The sequence below is a fragment of the Euleptes europaea genome, chromosome 4, assembly GCF_029931775.1.
Source record: "Euleptes europaea isolate rEulEur1 chromosome 4, rEulEur1.hap1, whole genome shotgun sequence".
Taxonomy (NCBI): Eukaryota; Metazoa; Chordata; class Lepidosauria; order Squamata; family Sphaerodactylidae; genus Euleptes; species Euleptes europaea.
In genome coordinates, this window is record NC_079315.1 from 45,563,689 (window position 1) to 45,585,245 (window position 21,557).

Below are 21,557 nucleotides of genomic sequence, written 5' to 3' on the forward strand. Positions count from 1 at the left end.
CCTCTGTCTCTGAACATTTCCAACAATTTGCTTGGTTCGTCTTGAACATCTTTTGAAGATCTTTCAGAGAGAAGTACCACCTATAGAACATTTTGTACCAATTTTCCATAACAGCTTGTGAAGAGGAAAATTTGATTTCTGTTGTCCATAATCGTTCCCAAGTTTCCATTGGAATCATTTCACCAACATTTTGCATCCATTTAATCATGCACACCTTGACTTGTTCTGATGCTGTTTCAGTTGACAATAAAAGTTGATATATTTTAGACAACAGCTGTTCTGGTGTCTTAGTTATTAGTGGTTCAAAATCCGTCAGTTTCCTCATTATGCCTTTTTCGTAACAATCAGTCTTCAAACTGTGGACTATTCTGTGATATGTGAACCAGGAGATCTTTAAATCATCACTTTGAAGTTCTTGTAATGTCTTTATATTGCCATTTTTGGTAATCAAGTCTTGATAGATAATGAAATCTATGGATTTCCTGGTCACCCAATCCAAGTAGGCTTCTGTGGGAGACATTATTTTAGGAGAAGGAGGACTGAGGACTCTTTAATAACTTCCATGTGTTCATGAGAAGTTCTCTAATATTAGAGATATATCTTCAGTTCTGTACTCTTTGCCCCATCTTTGCTCCATAGTAAAGAATGAACACCTTGGTCCAAGCCTGATTTTCCAATCTGATTTTCCTGTCTTCGGGATGTAGTATCCATTCTGTCAGAGCAACTAAAGTAGCATCTTGATGATTCAGCTTTAAATTAGGTAATGCAAAACTGCCTCTCTTTTTTTAATCTTGTAATACTGTCAATCGTATTCTAGGTTTTTTGCCATTCCACACAAATTTGTTCATTCTCTGTTGCCATTTTTTGATATCACCAGGTTTTTAATATTTTGGTAATGTCAAAAAAATAAAGTTTAATTTGGGCAATACATTCATCTTATTAACGGCAATCCAACCAAGTAACGATAGCTGCAATCTGTCCCATCTTTCCAGATCTTTTTCTATTTTGTTCCACAAAACTTTGTAATTCAATTCGTATAGATGGAAACTCTTTTGATTTAATTTCAACTCGTTGGTTCTGGTATGACCTTCTGGGGCAACAGAAAACAACTCGGCACCATCCCCTATATGATAGCCCTTCAAGTACTTGAAGATGGTTATCATATCCCCCCTCAGTCTTCTCCTCTTCAGGCTAAACATACCCAGCTCCTTCAACCTTTACTCATGGGACTTGGTCTCCAGACCCCTCACCATCTTTCTTGCCCTCCTCTGGACACGTTCCAGCTTGTCTACATCTTTCTTAAATTGCAGTGCCCAAACGTGAACACAGTACTCTAGGTGAGGTCTAACTAGAGCAGAGTAAAGCGATACCAGCACTTCGCGTGATCTGAACACTATACTTCTGTTGATACAGCCCAAGATCGCATTTGCCTTTTTAGCTATCGCATCACACTGCTGACTCATGTTCAGTGTTTGGTCTACTAAGACCCCAAGATTCCTTTTTCGCACACTAGTGCTCAGACAAGTCTCCCCCATCCTATAATTATGCATTTGATTTTTCCTACCTAAATGCAGAACTTTACATTATCTTTGTTGAAGTGCATTTTATTAGTTTTAGCCCAATTCTCCAGCCTGTCAAGATCATCCTGTATCTTGGCTCTGTCTTCTACCATATTTGCTACCCCTTCCAATTTAGTATCTGCAAATTTAATAAGCCTCCCCTCTATTCCTTCATCCAAATAATTTATTAAGATGTCGAACAACACAGGGCCAAGGACAGATCCCTGAGGAACTCCAGTAGTCACTCCTCTCTAACTGGATGAGGAACCATTAACAAGCACTCTTTGGGTGCGATCTGTGCACCAGTTATAGGTCCACCTAACAGTAATAGGATCTAAACCACATTTTCCCAATTTGTCAACTAGAATACTATGTGGAACCTTATCAAAAGCCTTACTGAAATCTAGATAAACTATGTCTACAGCATTCCCCTGATCCAGCAAGGTAGTAACTTTCTCAAAAAAGGAGATAAGATTAGTCTGACATTACTTGTTCTTGAGAAACCCATGCTGGCTCTTAGTGATCAGATCCATCCTTTCTAAATGCTCAAGGATTGACTGTTTGATGATTTGTTTGAAAACTTTTCCCGGTATAGAAGTCAATCTGATGCGTCAGTAGTTACCCGGATCCTCCTTTTTCCCCTTCTTGAAGACGGGGACAACATTTGCCCGCCTCCAATCTTCTGGCACCTCACCTGTTCTCAAAGACTCCAAAAATAACGGACAGAGGCTCAGAAATTACATCTGCAAGTTCTTTGTGTACACTTGGATGCAATTTATCTGGCCCAGAGGACTTTCTTTTATTTAAAGAAACTAGGTGTTTCTGCCCTACCCCAATGCCAGTCCTAGGCTGCAAATCCCTTCCCTCATCATGTGTTCGGTCTAAGCCATGTTGAGCAGCTTCCCTAGCAAGAAAAGACTGAGGAAAAAGAGGAATTGAAGAGTTCTGCCCTCTCTTAATCTCCTGTTACAATTTCACTTTCAGGTCCCCACAATGGGCTTATCTTGTTCTTACTCTGTACATAGGAAAAGAAGCCTTTTTGTTGTGTTTAGCATCTCTCGCTAGCCTAAGCTCATACTGAGCTTTAGCTTTCCTAACACTCTCCCTACAAGCACTAGTTATTTGTTTATATTCCTCTTTGATTAGAAGGCCCTCCTTCCACTTCCTAAAGGAGTCTTTATTTTCAAATCTTTAAAAAGCTGTTTATGGAGCCACCCTGGCCTCTTTAGGCTCCTCTCATTTTTCCTTCTCATAGGAATGGTTTGTGATTGCGCCTTCAGTATTTCATTTTTAAGAAATTCCCTTCTTGAACTCCCTTCTCCTTAAGTATTTCTGACCATGGGATTCTACCCAGCATAAGTTTAAGTTTGTTAAAATTAGCTCTCCTAAAGTCCAACCTATGTGTCTGAGAACTTTGTAATCTGGTGGACTGTAATGACTGATGGACTCTCAAGAGGTAACCTTTCCCTTCATTTGGGAAGGTCCAAGAAATCAAAACATCGGACCTACTCATGGATTGGTTGCAACTGATATAAGCGTGAAGAAAACCTGCAGATTGAGCGTGTGTCACACCCTCTCCTTGACATGTTATGGCTGAGGACAGTATAAGATGGAATAGTTATTCCTTATAAACTGAGCAGTTTCCTTAAAGGATGAAGGTAGGAACAGGGCACAGTACTACCTTGACTTAAATACACACACACACACACATATAGAACCTTCCTGAACCATACGGTTCTTGGTTTAGGTACTCCATGGGTTGACACAACTGGTGTTGGGACGAGAATTAACAGGAACCACCTTCCTTTAGGTTTCTTTCTTTTTTAAAATTTTTATAAGGAAACCCCTAGTGCAGTGGTGGCGAACCTATGGCACGCTTGCCAGAGTGGGCACTCAGAGCCCTCTCTGTGGGCAAGCGCGCCGTCGCCCCAGCACAGAGTTCGCCTGAGTTTGTTACTAGAAAGCCAGAGGGACGTGGAATTGGGCTGCTCCCCTCCCCCTCTCCACACGCGCCTGAGGGCATTTCTCACATCACCCGCCCCTCTGCCCAGCAGCCCAATGGGAGCACTTCCTCCCTCCCGTCACATGCGGCAGAGCGGCTCACATGCGGAGTGAGGGTGCGGAGCGGACGGCAGCCTGTTGAGTCTGTGGCAAAGGTGATTGGTGGGGTTGGAGAGGAACTAGGTTGGAGGGGAGCATAGCTCACAGCGTGGCATAGCTGGAGGGGAGCAGAGAGCTCGGGCCACAGCGAGGGCTTTGCGGCGCCTCCCACCTTTCAGTGAACTCCCCTACTAAAATAGGAACACCCACTTATCTAGCATGTAATTAACCTGTTGAACTCCTTGCCACAGGATGTGGTGATGCCATCTAGCCTAGATGCCTTTAAGAGGGGATTGGACAAATTTCTGGAGGAAAAGTCCATCAAGGGTTACCTTTCAATAAAAAGTTGTTTGTATCATTGAAAGCTCTGTTATTGTTTTTCTTTTAAGACAATGTTAATGTATGAGTTTTTTTTCCTAAACTAAAACCTCAGTATTCAGGTTAAATTGCCGTGTTGGCACTTTGCGATCAATAAGTGGGTTTTGGGTTCAGTTTGGGCACTCAGTCTCTAAAAGGTTTGCCAACTCTGCCCTAGTGGATGAAGAGATGTCCCCAAGGAGGGAACCCGAATATTGAAGCTGGACTGGCCTGAGATTTTGGCCACTATGTCCTGCTAATACCAGGAGTTAATACAGCAGTGGTTGTCACTTCCGCACACGGTGAAGATCTGGGTACCCTGGTGTAATCCTTACTACAAGAATGCTAGAAACTGCCAGACCTAATAACTTAGGGTTCCATATGCTAGGCATGTGCTAGGGAACACACATTCTTCAAGAGACAGAGCATATCCTCTGAGAGGTAGATCTTCAAGGGTTAGAAGCACTTGCCATGACCAGAGTAGCTCCCACAAATAACTACCAGTTTCTTTCAATAACCAGGTGGTTGGTAGCGGTGAGTCTGGATACGGGGAATGAAAGCAGACCATGTATAAAAATCCTAGCATACCGGGATCTTCCACGGTTCCTATATGGACTAATTTACCCCAGATGGAAACCATGTTTTTACCTTACTCCAAGTAGGTACATGAATATGGCTACTGCTTGCCCTGTCATAACCTTCTCAGGCTCATGGAATACTCTACAGAGGAGAAAAGACAAACATTAGGACTTAGACCAAGGAGAGGGGAAAAGGGGGGCATCTGTCCCTTCCATTCCACCCTTGTGAGGTGATAGCAGGAGAAATTTCTGGGCTGTAGAGATTAGAGGCTAATGCATATAGGCAGGCCTGTGGAAGCCCAGTGTGGACTTTGCCTGTTGAAGGAAACTTGATTGACTACTCATTTGTCTATGAACTGATGGCTTAGCCATTCCACCTGCACTATGGGTTATCCCTGTGTATGTTCTGTGGGAAGGAACAGGCATCTTGGATAAGGATGGGAGCCCCGGTGTCTTTACTTTCTTTGATTCTCCAGCAAGGGAAGAGATCTGCGTCCTCCTAGCGTGTTAAGTGGACTTATCAGAGAGTAGTCTATTCTGACGAGGGCAGAATATCAACAAGGGCAAAAATCCCTGTTTAGCTCCTAAGGTGTGAGGAGCTCGAGCTAGCCTGGTCCACCTGGGTCAGTTAGCCTGCCCTCAACAGTAAGGAGACACCTCTGTAGTGTTCTAGAGATGGCCCTGAGTTCCAGTATGTTTAGACTCCCATGCCAGACCACAAACCTTGAACTGATTGATGGGGCGGGACCCCTAGACCCAGTTGGCCTGGTGACCGAGAGATTTGAATTAAAGAGTAATGGGAGTGCAGCTGACCCCTGGTCAGGTTGCTGGAATGGCCCACCAGGACAGGTTCTGTTTAGCATGCGTGGTAAATGTGATCTCTTGACCCTCTTGTCACAGCCATCTAATGATAGGTCCCGAGAGATTGTTGTATTGGCCTGGTGTGCAGTAGAGGCCAAATGAACCAATCCTATGTATGAAATCGTAAGCCCTTAGCAATTTTCCCGAGATCCCCTAGGATCTGGGTGGGCTGGATCAAAAGAATGGGGTTCAGGCCACTGGGCTACTAGACATAAACGCCTGGAAAAAATCCTGGATGCTAAGTAGGCCACAGGAAGGACCCAAAACTGAAGGGCTGGTCCTAGGAAATGAACCACAGAAAACCGCCATAGTTGCTGCAAATCGTGTTGTGTAAACAAAAGTCTGAAAGGACGAGGGAGGTCAAGACTACACTTGGGCGAAGGACTGTAGCGATCAACCCACCAAGTCTCCCTGTGGAAGGATTTCTGCACTATGGACGTGTTGGTAAGGTTGGGATCTAGCACATTATGGAGGGTAAAGGCTGCACCTAATGTGTGTTCGACAGCGCACTGTTTTGATCACTCCATATAGAAATAAGCCGAGGGCAGCTTCCAGCGTTTGAATGACCACCAGGATCAAACGAAGCGGTCCTGGTGAAGATTGGAGCTCTGAGAGATGGCCAATTTTGATTACTGAGGTCAGGAAGTGAAGGAAGCCAAGATCTAGGGACTGGTTTAATCTTCCCCTCATCTCTGCTGACCTGACATCGCTACTTCCATGTATGGTAAGCTCCTACGGATCTATCACAGCAAATATGTTGGCAGAGAGCTGTGCTATTCCGGTAATTGCCAGGATAAGGAGAGATGAGAGTGAGGAGGAGATACTGAGTGTGGAAAACCCCTGGTCTCCCTGCAAACGCGCCTGGGCATAGTCTTATTCTTGTCCCTAGTTCTACCGATATTTTAGTCAATTTGTCTCCAAACAGTCCAACCCCACTCAGGGGGTTGGACGTAAACATTATTTTGTGTGAGGATAGCCTTGTTGCCCTGAATCACACTGCCCACCTTTTTCCTAGATAAGGGAAGGCAGCTGCCAAGGGTAAGGAAATCATGGTGTCAGATATACAGAAAGGAAGGAGACTCTTGTGAAACCACAACTTGCCCCTGGGATGCGACAGTCCTGAGTAACTTTTAACCTGTGGTGCAAGCTAACACACCTCTTGTGATGATGGCTAAAGACACTGCTGTTTGACTATCAAGAACTGGTGCCTGTGCACCTTTTTGGAAGCTAAGAGAGCTCTTCTAACCAAGGAATCTTGGTTAAACCTCAGACATCTGCTGACTGTAAGCCTAAGACAGGAGTTCCTCTACTGGGCGCCTTCCCAAGGTCACCTATGGCATAGCCATGGCACAGGGGATGAAGATATAAGGCCCTTTGGTGATGTTAGTAGTGATCTGCTTGCCAGGAGTTTTTTCCCCATTGGCCTTGACCAGTGACTTAGACATGCTGGAAGTGGTACTAGTTTGACTGAGGCTATTCATACATGAAAACCTTAGATCCCTAGGCCTAGATGCCTTGCTCTGGTTCCTCCACTGAGTCTGGAGTTTTCAACTAGACCGAGCCTTAAGGGTTGTGTCTGGCAGGGAACAGTACTCCTCGATGTAGAGAGACTGGTTATTACACCTCAAGTTGTTGGTTCATCCTTTTGAAAGGAACTTTTCTTTCCTCCCTTACCTCATCATGAGGGGCAGGAGGGGGAAGGGGGCATACTGCGCCACATGGCTGGAATGGGTGCCCAAAGGAATAAAGTTCCTAGCCACCTTACTGGACCCTTACCCATAGAACTGGCCTTGATAAGTGTGAGGTCTTATCCTTATGCTTTCCTGATCAGAAAGTCCTTGCAGGGGGGAGCTTGGGGAAGAACCCAGCATTCCTTTAACATGGAGGGGGGAAGGCAGTTGAGAAACTGCAACGCCTTTTCTAGGGCATTCATATAATCACAGTAATCAGAATGCAAGGCTGCTTGCCCCCTGGTGGCCGCTGCTGGGGGGGGGGTACGTTACCATTCGACGAAAAACTCAGCCGGAGACACCTGCTTCAAAAGGCTACCCTCTGGAGAGCAGGGTGTACTCTCAAGGCCATGTAGGACCAAATTGTTAGCCAGGGGGCGGTTTATTTGCCAGGCCTTTACCGGTCGCCACATCTGCGCTCTTTCCTGTGGCCACAGTCAGCTTGCCCCCACTCTCCTCCTCCATTTTGCCGTCTAAACGGTTGCAGGAGGTTTCAGCACTCCTCACCCCAACTCTCCTCTGTTTCTGCCAGAAAATAGCTGCAGGAGGTTTTGTCGCTCCTCCGTGGCTAGGCCACAAGTGGACCCATCCAGGTCTCCTTCGGAGTTTAATCTGTCTTCTGTGCTGCTGATCCACCATTTTGTTTTGGTGGGAGGAAAAATACTAAGAGGGAAAGAGAAATGGCAGAGGAAGACAAGGCTGACAGGAGAGAGGGCGAAAGCCAGCTCAGAGGTGGGATTAGGAATTAAAGAATTTTAAAGAAAGAATAGAGTAAGGTAGGTTTCCTAAATTAAGAAAAAAGCTATTTGCAGCAGAGAGCAAAAGAGAGAACAAGGTGAGTTTTCTAAAGTAAAAATGAAACTAATTTGCAGCAGCTCTCCCTGTGCTAGGCAGGAAACGAACTGAGGAAGGGGCAATTCAAGCCCAGGAGACAGGAAGGTGAAATTTGATCCTGCCTCCCTGAGCAACCAGTGGGAATCACCCAATGTTTCAAGATTTCCTCCTCCTCAGAGCGAGAACTGGGATGTTTTATGAAAGACAAAAATCTGGCTAATTTCCAGGCTCAACCACTCACACTCTCTTCTCTTGCACAGTATATAGAGATAGAAGACACAGAGCCTACAATCTTGCCACTATAGTGTGAAATGAAGGGGGAGAAGATATGAGCCTAACAATTAAACAGTCTTGTGCAGTCACAAAACTGTTTTGCTTATGATGCCTGGATGCAGGTTACAGCTGTCCACTGATTGAAGAGAATGAAAAAAGGAAATATCAATGTACAAATCAGCAAGGGATTTGGAGGGGGGAGGAGGAGAAAGGGCAGTAAAATATTCTATTGCTTTGCTCCCTCTTCACTGGAACAAGAATCAATATCAATAAAAAGATTAGGCTCACAGAAAGCTTCCTTTGATCCCAGACAATTCCTTGTGGTTGCTTCAGAATCACAGAGAGCCTGCTCTTTATTCTCAGAGTGACCATGTGAGACAAGAATTGAGCTCAGATATACAACACACCAAAGGAGCACAGTGCCTGAGCCCAACTGTTCCCTTCTCTCACCCCACAGTAGCTTCAAATGTGGGCTTAGCCTTCCATTACCTCTGAAGTGACCACACAGTGGAGGGGTAAAATTTGGCAGTTGAGAAGATCTTAGAAGGCAAGTATAATGCAGTGACAATGTCACCAGTCACATGAGGAGTCTGCAGCTTAGTGAAAGAACATGACCTTTGTATACTGAAAGTTCCAGGTTCACTCTCCAGTTAAAATAATCTCAGGCAGTAGGTGCTGGGATGATTTTTCAGTACCTGGGGCTCTGGAGAGCAGCTGCTGAGGTAGATACATTCAAATTCAGATTCATTTATTAATACAGCAAATCCCATTAAAATCATTCGTATCAGTTACAGAATTAAAATTGGAGAATATACAGTAACTAAAACTATGGGATATATGATTCACAGACAGTTTATACAATTTTAACAGACCTCGAATTAATCAAACATATTCCATTTTAAGTTAAATTACCAAGTCCCAGGTTTGTCTGACAGATCTTATATATTGCAGCACAGAACTTAACTACTCGCTTCACCCTCTGGTCTGATCCTTCCCATAGGGCACTCCTCAGTCTCCCTTCTTCAGAGATATCCATTTTTAGATTAAGGAGAGGGAAATAACCTTGTATCCGACTTCCTGATAGAAAGAGCATCTGAAAAAAACATGCGCAGTAGATTCAACTTCACCCAACTTGCAGGGACAATCTCTTAAATCTGCCTTCTAGGATTGCCGAGGGTAGGGCAGAGCTTCTAGCAAGTGAAAAAGCCCTTGTTTGTTCATTTCCAGATATGACAGATATTCTGCTGGCGATAACACATACCTATTGTTGTCTGGGGCCAAAAATGCCAGAGAATTCACAAGCTCATTTTGACATTCCTCAAAAAGTCTCTGCCTGATTAATTGCTTTGCTTGATCAATATTAAGCTCTAACAGAGAGTGGGTGAAGTATCCTAAGCTTGTGACTCGCCTTTCAGTCTGTTGCCACCATCTGGGTTTAAAATTGTCATCAAGGAGAAAATGAAGAAGGCCTTCAGTTGCACCAAGCATATTCAGCCTAAGATAAATGGAGGAAAGACCGATCTTAGCCTCTATCTTTAACATCCCAGTCTCCAGGTGTACCCAAGAGTTTGATACGCATGATGGTACTTGAAGTACTGCTGGACCTAGAAGAACCCAATAAGGTTACATATAGCATCTGGGTCAAAGACTTTGCCTTGAACAATCTTAGGGTAGCTGGAATAAAATAGGCTCCCCTTGTGTGGTAAAATTTTATTATATTGTAGGATGATCTTTCAGCAACATTCGCTGCCTGCCTATGGTGTTCTTATTCCATTCAATTGGAAAGTCACCCCTAGATATCTGATGGACTTTGCCTGCTCAATTCTTTTCCCCCTTATATGCCAGGCCCCATTTTTACGATATTTACCAAAAGTGATCACCTTAGTTTTTTCTGTCATTTATTACAAGCAATTCCCTGATACAGTAGTCAGCTAAACTGGCTAGAGCTCATGCCCACTGGGGTTCTCGAAAGGATTACCACATCATCTGCGTACAGTAGAAGTGGAATGTTTTGCTGGGCCAATTTAGGTGGATGGAAGGCATCAGAATTCATACTGTCTGCCAGGTTGTTGATGTAAAAAATGAAAAGCATAGGAGCCAGCAAACAGCCTTGCCTGACTCCCTTGAATGTTTCGATGGCTTCATTGAAATGCCCATTTCTATTGCATCCAATTTTTATTGCTGTCTGCTCATGTAGAGCATGAATTAGGAAGAGAAGCCTCTTATCAATGGTGGTTGTTTCAAGTTTTGCCCACAGCCAAGACGTCAAGATGGAATCGAAAGCTGCCTTAAAGTTCACAAAGGTGGCATATAACAAGGTCAGCTTCCTGGAGCTATATTTCTCAATTAGATGTTGGAGGATTAGGCATTGCTCGATCGTACCTCTACCCTCCCTGAACCCGGCCTGTGCCTGGACTATAACCTTCTCCTGGTTGAACCAAGCAACAAGTTTGTCCAGAAGATGTCTGGCATACAGGTATCCTATCACACTTAAAAGGCTAATCGGCCTGTAGTTTGTGGGGTTGTCTCTCCTCCCTTTTTAAAAAAATGGTACAACCACCGCCACCCCCCAATCTTTGGGAATGAAGCCAGTAGCATCAATGAATGTAAATAGGGCTGCCAAGAAAGGGGCCCACCAATCTACCTGATCTTTAATGAACTCAGAGGGAATCCCATCCTCTCCTGGTATCTACCCTTTCCTTAAATGTCCTATATGGGCTTGAATCTCTGCTGGGGAGACAGGTGGCCACTCTGGCAAGTCTTCTAAGGCCACTGCTTGTGTAGCCGGCAGCTGTTCTTCCCTATACATGCCCCAGAAGTATGAGACCCATTTACTTGCTGGAATAACAGCATCGAGTAGGGTATAATCGGTCGCTATACAGTTGGATGTCAGATGCCAGAAGAGTGAGGTGTTATTTTCTCTGGTCGCTTGGATAAGTATTCTCCATTGTTCTCTTATATGACCCTTCTTTTTTTGAGCTATTAGTTGTTTAAAAAAAAAATTCTGGTTCTTCAGGTTACTTTGTGCTTCACTTTTTAAATGCACCGGAGCAGTCATAAATTTCCTATACACCTCCCCTAAAGCCCTTTATGCTACTACCTAGTCTCTATCGAACCATGGTTTAGATGTTATACTATTTTTACCTTTTTCCCCAGCAGGACTAAACAGGAGAGGTCTTAACCTGTGAATGCATTTTTCATAGATAGTGAAGTTTGGCTTACTGAGGGGTCAAGAAACACTGCACAGAGCCATTGGAGATTTTTGCTTGACCAGGAAAGCTTTCAGGCTATCCTGGAGTCTGATGGTCCAACTAGCTCTGCAACCTACCTGGTTGCCGGATGGAAAATATATTGACGTGTGTTTTCTAGAATGCAATTGGGGTAATATGGTACTCATTTGTAAAAAGAGGGGAAGATGGTCTCCTTCCATATAGGGCAGAATCTGGAAGTTTCTCACCTCCCCCAGTAGCCGTGAGCATACTAAGATGTAATCTATAGTGCTGATCCTAGAGTCAGACACAAATATTAAGGTTCCTGGGTGGTCCCTTAATGATGTGCCATTTAGTATGTAAAGGCTATGTCGTAAAGTTAGTTAAGCAAAGCATAAACCCACAAAATTTCAGGTCTGATCCTGGGAGTGGGAAAGATCTTAAGTTGTCCTCTGGGTCTTTCAGTATTGTCTTATATTTAGTTTCTAAAATGGCATCATTGGGACCCAACCATGCATTAAAATCTCCCAAAAGCAGCAATCTAGCCATTGGGAGGTCAAGTGTCAGTGCAGAGATATATCTCTCAAGATCTGACCAATTGCGTTCCTCCTCCATTTCCCGCTTTTCTGGGGGAAGGTACACATTTACAACCAGCAGCCTGTTGTTTCCCCCACTCAAAAGCACCAACATCGCCATTTTTTAAAGTGGCGACAGTTCGGAGCAGGTAACATCCAAAGTTGTTGAGATCATAATACTCAGACCTCCTCTTAGTCTCCCGTGGCCTTTCCCTGAAAAGGCATCTGAGGTAGATACATTAAACCTGATCATTGGCATAAGGCACATTGATATGTTCATCTACCTGGCAGTTCTGTGTGTTGATTTAGTATAATATTCCCCAGCAGCATCAGGAGAGCCCACAGGCCAAGCTCACATCCAGGGTAGTTTTGGAATTTTTTGAGGGATGGCAAAAATATCAGGGTCATTCAAATCCCTACACACTATTTTGCTGCAAGAGCTTCCTTTAACAGAAATCTATCCTCCCACCTCCTTCAGGCTCATACTATTGCACCCCATTGACATTAATATCAGAAATACTTTACCCAAACTGAAGATCCCTGAAACTCATGGGAGAAGGAAATATTATCCCTTCCCACTTGTCCCCATCTTCTCTATTCTCATCCTTTTTCCACTTTCCCCTACCCCATTTTCCACACTCCCTTGCATTCCCTACCACTTTTCTGTCTGTTCTCCCCACCCCACCTTTCCAGAGCCTTCTGCCCTGCCAAGATTGCCTATGTCCAGGCTCCAGTGCCTTGTTTCCAAGCAACCCTATATTGCTGATTGTGATCTCATGAGATTTTGCAAGATCTCACTCAGCATTCTCTATTTTTAGAAGATTTTAATACCCCCCCCCACACACACAGTTTAACTTTTTGGATTTTTCTATCATTGAGCTATTTGTGATGGCCAACAGCCATATACAATAAATTTTCTGGATTTTACTGCAAACTCTGGAATTCCCACAAATCTGTAGAAAATCTCCATCTGTACATGACCCAATTGTAAGAATTTTTTTGATCTGCATTCTGGGGCCATGTTCAGTATTGGATATATTTATATACTTCATTTCTATCCCACCTTTCTCTCCAATGGGGCCCCAAAGTGGCTTAAATCATTCTCCTCTCCTCTGTTTTATCACAAGAACCCCGTGAGGTAGGTAAGGCTGAGTGTGTGTGACTGGCCTAAGGTCATCCAGCAAACTTTCTTCACTGAGTGGGGATTTGAACTCGAGTTTCCCAGACCCTAGTCTGACATTTTAACCACACCACCATGCTATGCACCAGAATTAAAAAAACACAGAGAAATGTGTACTTTCAATACCACAAATGAAAACTTGTTCTCACAAATTAGAAGCTTCCATCCTATTTAGTTTCCTAAACATGATTCGATCATCCCTCTTTGCACCCCAGTCTCAATTCCACAAGTGCTCCTTCCCTACTAGTTAGTGAATAACTTCATACGCGATACTTATTGAGCACATATACACAGGGCCCTTGAATTCATGACCAAAGGCATTAAATACACATCTTCTGCCATTCTCTGATCACTTTCCTACATTTATTCTTTCTAATATGCAATTCAGGAAAACTGATATGGGTAACAGCCCCTTAGATGGCACTCCTCCCAGCATTATTAAGCCCACAAAGTGAAATTGTACAATGCCATGACATACAAGTCCCAGGATACAAGACATGATATAGACAATTTGCTGAAGTTAGGAGGTCTGGATGTGGCCAGTGCCTGGATGAGAGACTGCCTAGGAACCCTATGTATTCTTGAGTTCTGTGATAGAAGAAAGGCAGAATATAAATGCCTAAACGTTTATCAGAATAAAGATCACAATTAGCTACCCCTTGCCACAGTACAGAGAATTACTCAGACGTTAAATCTCCCTACCAACATATTAATTTAGAATCATAATTCCATCCCCACACAAACTCAAGGAGTATCTTTACTCACCGAAACAGCTAACATGGTGCTGTCAGACCTCCATTCAGCTTGGTCATAGGGCCCAAATTGCAATGCTGCTTTTGGTAATTCTTTGTAGCTTACAATTAATACACTGGGCTGGGGAGAAAGAGTACAACATTTATATTTACTATAGCTAAGAGTTAACCAACAAAAATAACTTTCACAAACAACCTTCTTAAACGGCTATAAGAAAAAAAAGTCTGTATGGCTGATACAAAAACCACATTATGTTTTATAAAACATTTAACAATTGTCATTTCTCATTTCTAGACACTTCTGTGTTCTATAGCTCTAAATTTAGGCCGCTGTCTAACAAAATGAGAACATCCTATCAACAGCATACAGCTCAAATTTTTGGAATGTAAATTAAGTAGGTTATTTTGCAGCAAAGTATTAGGGCTGGGAAAATCTTAAATGTCTAAAATCAATTAATTAATACAAGTAATTTGTACTGCTACCTACAAATATCCAAACCTACCAAGTCCTGGCTCCTAAAAAGACACCTGTGCAAGGTTTGTAGTTTTCTATTAAGAATTGCTAGAAATAGCATCAGATATTTAATTTAATATAGTAATCACATTAGCCTACTTAAGAACTGAGAAGTGAAACTTCTATCCTTGCAATGGCTTCACATGTTAATTCTTAACAGCATTCCTCCAAAGACGATTAAGAGAAATACAAATTACATACCAGATGCAAACAGAAAGACAAGCTTACAAAAAAGAAATATCTTCCTAGTCCACAAATTTCTTTCTACTGATACTTAATCAAGAAGAACAGTATAACAAGAACCAATGAAACACATACCCTGATCAGTGTCCTTCCTCAGTCTCACAAGTAGTTTAGGAAAGTAACACTGTAGTAAAAGGAAACAATTCTTGCTTCCTTATGCCATTCCTCCAAACTAAATATAGATTTTATGCACTTTCAGCACAGACAGTAAACATACAATTCAGTCCCAACAAGAGCATCCAAAAACTTGCTCAAATATCACAAATATTAATCCTAGTACTGGTTCTAAATGTTTAATCTCTGTCATGAGCTGTACTGAGAACTTCTGTAGGATGGGATATAAATCTTATAAACAAATCAAAAACAAGAAAGGGGGCAAACTAATAAATCTAATCTACCTATCTGCGTAACTGAATTACAGTATTAGCATAAGACCTATAAAATTAACCAACATATATAATCCGGAAAACATGTTAAATCACGTCACTCCTAAATTCCAAGATTTTATTCCCATTTACAAAGATACTTGTTTCACCACTGGACTACTATTGGAAACATAGCTGTCCAATAAAGTCAACATAGGCTAGTGATAAGGACTGAGTTCAACATAAATGAAAACATTTATGCATATTTTGTATACATGACTGCTCTTTCTCTTAAAGGCAAGTAAAGAGCTGTGGCAAAGCAAAAGTTTATTGTAATATGCACCCCACTAAAAAGTGAATGCATCATGCCAGCTACCAGTGTAGGCATACACTGCAGACTTGAACATGAACATCACTGTGACTATCCTATTCTGTCTCAGATGGATCCCAAGAAGGATCACTACAGTATTAAAATGTACAGTCCTGCTCTGCCACAATACAGGACATCATGGACAAAAATACTTAACTTTTCAGGTTAAACATTATAAACGACAGTGAATCACGTGTTAACCTTTATTTCTGCAAGCTTCAAATCTGTCCACAGGACTCACAGATGCTAGAATTTAGATGTTATCCTATATATACTAGAATCAGCTACGGAGCACATCTGGGTCATCTTGCACTATTTCATGTCCTCCAACCAAAATGCTCCACTTCTGGAATTATGAATGTTTATGATAACCAAACAGCATAGATATTTTATTTCTACCTTGAAGAGCAACACAATTTTGACAGAAGTAACTATCTCCCACTTCAAGAAAGCTCTGAACACTTAGGAGGGACATGTATTCAATAAGCCTTACTTCCAAACAGGTATGCACAATATTGAATTTTTAGCTTTCAAGGATGACCTTCGTATCTTCATATTTGTACCTTCATATTTGTACTGAGTGCTGCAAATAAATACAATATGTATCTCTAAGCGGAGATAATTCTGTAGTAGAAGAAGCATACAGGTTGCTCGTAGGGTGTATTTACTAAGCTTGCATTCTTGTTCAGAAAATGAATTTCAAAATAAGAAGCTTGAAGATTGATTTACAGCACTTTATTCTATTTCTGCAGACTGGGACTTCTAAAATGCAACAAGGTAAAAGGAGAGTGGCAGAAGAGAATCATAAGGACAAAAGAAAAGCCATGCTGGATCAGACCAAGGCCCATCAAGGCCAGCAGTCTGTTCACACAGTGCCAACCAGGCGCCTCTAGAAAGCCCATGAACAAGACAACTACAGCAGCATCCTGCCTGTGTTTCACAGCACCTATCCAGGAACAGAAATCCCAATCAGTAGTATTCAAATGCATAATTATAGGATGGGGGAGACTTGTCTTTACTTCTAAGACAGAAAAGGATCTTGAGGTCTTAGTAGACCAAACACTGAACATGAGTCGGCAGTGTGATGCAGTAGCTAAAAAGGCAATTGCGATCTTGGGCTGTATCAACAGAAGTATAGTGTCCAGACAACGTGAAGTGATGGTATCACTTTACTCTGCTCTGGTTAGACCTCACCTAGAGTCTTGTGTTCAGTTTTGGGCACTACAATTTAAGAAAGATGTAGACAAGCTGGAACGTGTCCAGAGGAAAGCAAGAAAGACGGTGAGGGGTCTGGAGACCAAGTCCTATGAGTAAAGGTTGAAGGAACTGGGTATGTTTACCCTGGAGAGGAGACAACTGAGAGGTGATATATCCGTCTTCAAGTACTTGAAGGGCTGTCATATAGAGAATAGTGCTGAGTTCTTTTCTGCTGCCGCAAAAGCTCGGACCAGAACCAACAGGTTGAAATTACATCAAGTAAATTTCTGGCTAAACATTAGGAAGAACTTTCTAACAGAGCGGTTGCTCAGTGGAACAGGCTTCCTCGGGAAGTGGTGGGCTCTCCTTCTTTGGACGTTTTTAAGCAGAGGCTAGATGGCCATCTGTCAGCAATGCTGATTCTATGACCTTAGACAGATCATGAGAGGGAAGGCAGGAAGGTCTGCAGCAGTGTTTGGCTCTCGTGGCCCTTTCTTTCATTACCAGGGTAGTGCCAATCGCTGCTTTGGGGTCAGGAAGCAATTTTCCTCCAGGCTAGATTGGCCAGGGATCCTGGAGGGGTGCTTTTCTCCCCCATCTTCTGGGCATGGAGTAGGGGTCACTGGGGGTGTGGGGGAGAGGGAGTTGTGAATTTCCTGCATTGTGCATGGGGTTGAACTTGATGACTCTGGAGATACCTTCCAACTCTATGATTCCAACCTCTATAAATGCATCTATATTTCTTTAAAATCAGTTAAGCTGTTACCCATTATCCTATCTTATAGCAGTGAATTCCACTGGTTACGAGTTGCATAAGTTAGTAGTTTCTTTTGCTATCCTGAATGTACTGTTAACTTCACTGAATGATCCCAAATTCTAGCTTTATGACTAGGTGAAAAAGTGTCCCCAACTGCAATTACTTAGGTATCTTTCATGTTCCCCACCTTTCAACTGACTTTTTTCTGAACTAAAATGCCTCAAATGGTTTAACCTTTCCTCTCACTGCAGGTAGCTGGGCCTCCTAATAATTCAGGAAAGGTACCAGCTAGAGTAAGAGTGGTTCAGCAGTGGAATCGGCTGCCTAGGGAGGTGGTGAGCTCCTCCTCTCTGGCAGTGTTTAAGCAGCAGCTGGATGAACTCTTGTCAGGGATGCTCTAGGCTGATCCTGCATTAAGCAGGGGGTTGGATTAGATGGCCTATATGGCCCCTACCAACTCTATGATTCTGTGACTCAGTTTTTCAATATTCCTTTTTTGAGGAGCAATTAGAGTCATAAAGGAATACCAGAATTATGGCACAGGCAGGTTACATTGCTACAAATGATTGTCATGAGGGTGCTGCAAAAATGTTTAAGGTGTGTCCTGAAGTGTGGCAACATTACAGAGAGAGGTAGTTTATATTTTGAAATCAACATCTTCAAAGACTGCAGAGCAATCAGCTAGTGCTACTGGTCACAAAGTGCCACCGTAAAATAACATTGCATCATAAGCATCAGTGAAAGTAGAAAGTGGGCAATTTATTGGTATGTGGAACAACTGCCTATGACCTGCAGCTTCCTTTGACAACCTTTTTAAAAGTCAAAGTTTACCTGACGTAGCTGAACAACAGTAACTACATTACATTTATTTAAGTCCATTTTTAAATGATTTCTCAATCTAAAAATAAAACAAAATCGATGGGATGATTCTATTTTGATAGTATGGCAGAGATAAAGCACATTCCACTGCACCCTCTCAAATCCCAACACTTCCATGTTTTCTTAAAGCATGAACACCAGGTGGTGAAATGGATAACTATTAACAGCACTGCTGTCATTGACAAATTTTGGTTCAAAGCCCAAGGCTGACTCCGTGTATAAAACTCAGATAATTATGTTAATTTCATCCACGTTTAATGAATGCTACCTGGCTCTTCCTGAATATAATCTTTTGTAATTCCCTCTTGATTCAGATTACAGGATTAGGAATTTATAAACAGGATTTCATGGATGCTTCAGGAGTGTGGCCTAAATTACAGATACTCAGACATGAAGAATAACACCATGGGAATAAAATGCAGTTGCAAATTGCGATTATGATAACCATGGACGAGAGAACAGTTGAGAAACTGCAGAAAACTAGAACATTAATACTCCTAGAAATATTTATTTCTATATGTCCAAATCAGTGCGACAGGATTATGGAAAACAGCCTAGGAACATTGATCAGACAAGCTGATACTGTAGCTCAAAAAGAATGGAAGGGGGAAAGGGGCAGCTTTAACCATACTTTAAAGAAGAGTGCTGACAAAAAAGTTGCATGCGGCCCTGTCCCTTTAACATAACTATCATTTTACACTAACTTTCTTGGACTGAAACAGTTATTTATGCCAGCGAGAAGGCATCCCTCGTTTTAAAAGGTTACCCCCATAGGTTCTCATAGGTTATCAGGTCTGTGTAACCGTGGTCTTGGTATTTTCTTTCCTGACGTTTCGCCAGCAGCTGTGGCAGGCATCTTCAGAGGAGTAACACTGAAGGACAGTATCTCTCAGTATCAAGTGTGTAGGAAGAGTAATATATAGTCAGAAAGAGACACTGTCCTTCAGTGTGACTCCTCTGAAGATGCCGGCCACAGCTGCTGGCGAAACGTCAGGAAAGAAAATACCAAGACCACGGTCACGCAGCCCGGATAACCTACGAGAACCAATGAACTCTGACCGTGAAAGCCTTCGACAATATTTTGTTACCCCCATAATTCATATTCTTGTGCTGTACATATAACAAAGAGGCTCTGTAGTCATCCCAGGTCTTTTTAGCATTCCCTTTCCCTAGAGCACTTTACTATGCCAGGCACTCATTAATCCATCTCCCACTAGTCCAGGACTACACCCCTGTGGGGCAGGCAAATTATTACCAAATAGGCTACTGGAAAACGAAGACTGGAAGAGAAAGGCTTGCCCAAGAGCATACGAGTGAAGGCTTGAGCCCAGACCCGGGCCGAGCACTCTCTGACCTCGGTGGAAGGAGCGCACGCAGCAGCAGCAGCAGCGCAGGGGCCGGAGACTCTTAAAGGGACACTCACCCGGCTGTACCAGATGCAGAGCTGAGACGGGGACAACACGGCGAACAAAGTCCTTTGCGGGTCCGCCTGGATGCGGGCCGGGGGCTCGCGAGCCTCCAGGGGGCACAGCAGCCTCTTGGGCCACCCGCTCAGGAAATACATGGCTGGAGAAGCCCTCCCTTCTCGCCGGGCGACGAGGCGGCAGAGGCGGCGGCCGGAGCCGGCGAGCGTTTCAGCATCAGCCCCGGGCGGCGGCGGCCCTCTGGAGACGCCGCGGAGAGCGGGGCATCACACCGCCACCCCCACGGCCAGGGCCTTCCCGGAGGCCAGCGGGGGGCCCCCGACGGAGCTGGCTGGGCAGCGCTCGGACGGAAGGACCAGGGCTCCCTTCCCACCGCGCTTCGGAGAGGCGAGAGGGCGGTTACCGCGCGAGAGGGCGGCCCCGCGGCGCCTCTCCGGCCTTCCCGCCGCCTCGCGCCGCCCCCGCAACGGCCCCGCTCGCTGCCGCCATCGCTTCTTGCTCTCCTCCTCTCCCTCGGCGATGTGGCGTCTGCTTGTCGGAACGCCGTAGGAGCGAGACACGGGGGCGCGCATGCGTACACCGGGCGAGCCGAGCGAAGGGGAGGCGGACGCTTCAGCGCATCCCGTCAGCACTCTGGCGCAGAATCAGGAGGGACGAGATCCGGTGATTGGCTCAGACGTCGGAGGGAAAGCCGGAAGTTGCGCCATCACGCAGAGACCGCCTCCGCTGCCGGGGAGAGGCCTGTCCTGCGCGAGGTTGGAGAGGCGGGTCGTGTGCCGTGGCTGTAGCCGGCGAGGCGAGAGGACGAGGAGGAGGAAACCCACGTGTAGAATGAGCGTGTCTTTTTCAGGGAAAGTTTTCCAGCAAGACGAATTCGACCCTCAGTTCAAAAAACAAGAAGTTCCCCTAATAAATCCTGATTCAAGTTTAAACAACGGTCCTGCAGACATTCATTCTAATCCTCAAAATGCTGCAAATTTAAATCCAGGCAGTTCAGCTGTTGCAGATAATCTCTGCGAAAATATCAATAGTCAACTTGAGGCCTCAAATGAGGAACTAAATCATACGGAAGAGAATGAAGATGATATCAAAGCAACTGCAGGAGTTGTCAGATCTTATGGCTAGAAGTTTTCATTTCAATATTAATTTCATACCAGAAGCAAGTGATGTTCCAGAAACTGTGTGAGAACATTACACCAGAACAATGATCATTCTTTGGGCATTTGCTTAGGTAATCAGTAGGTCATTATGTAAATGTTTTAAGAGGGACTAAGGATGTTTAAAGTGTGTTAAAACTAGGCCCAGTACTGCAATTTAAACTGTGCTGACCTGCTGAAATTCTAACTATATGTAAAATGGTTACACAGACCTGCAAGGTCATTTGTACTGCACAAGTAGCAAGGCCAGTTTGTAGGGTTTAAAAAAAGGTCAAGGTCTTCTGTGCAAGCACCGGGTCATTCCTGACCCATGGGGTGACGTAACATCCCGGCGTTTACTAGGCAGACTTTGTTTACGGGGTGCTTTGCCAGTGCCTTGCCCAGTCATCTTCCCTTTACCCCCAGCAAGCTGGGTACTCATTTTACCAACCTCGGAAGGATGGAAGGCTGAGTCAACCTTGAGCCAGCTACCTGAAACCAACTTCTGTCAGGATTGAACTCCGGTCATGAGCAGAGCTTGGACTGTAGTACTGCAGTTTACCACTCTGCGCCATGGGTAGGCTTTATCCCTGGTTAATTGTTGCTTTTGACAAAGAACACATACCGGTAAGTATTTCCTAGGCCTTTGTTCCCTTCATGGTGG

At 43.9% G+C, this 21,557-nt stretch overlaps 1 protein-coding gene across 1 annotated transcript in view; it reads right to left on the bottom strand.

The window, feature by feature from the left end:
• The window catches only part of LOC130476612 (guanine nucleotide exchange factor subunit RIC1-like), an 85,807-nt gene extending 65,910 nt beyond the window's left edge, over window positions 1-19,897 (bottom strand). The window contains exons 1-2 of the mRNA XM_056848566.1: window positions 19,757-19,897; window positions 14,022-14,129 (exon numbers count right to left, since the gene is read on the bottom strand). Of these exons, the coding sequence (XP_056704544.1) occupies window positions 14,022-14,129; window positions 19,757-19,897 (249 nt within the window). The remainder of the gene's footprint in view (window positions 1-14,021; window positions 14,130-19,756) is intronic.
• Window positions 19,898-21,557: the final 1,660 nt, after the last annotated feature.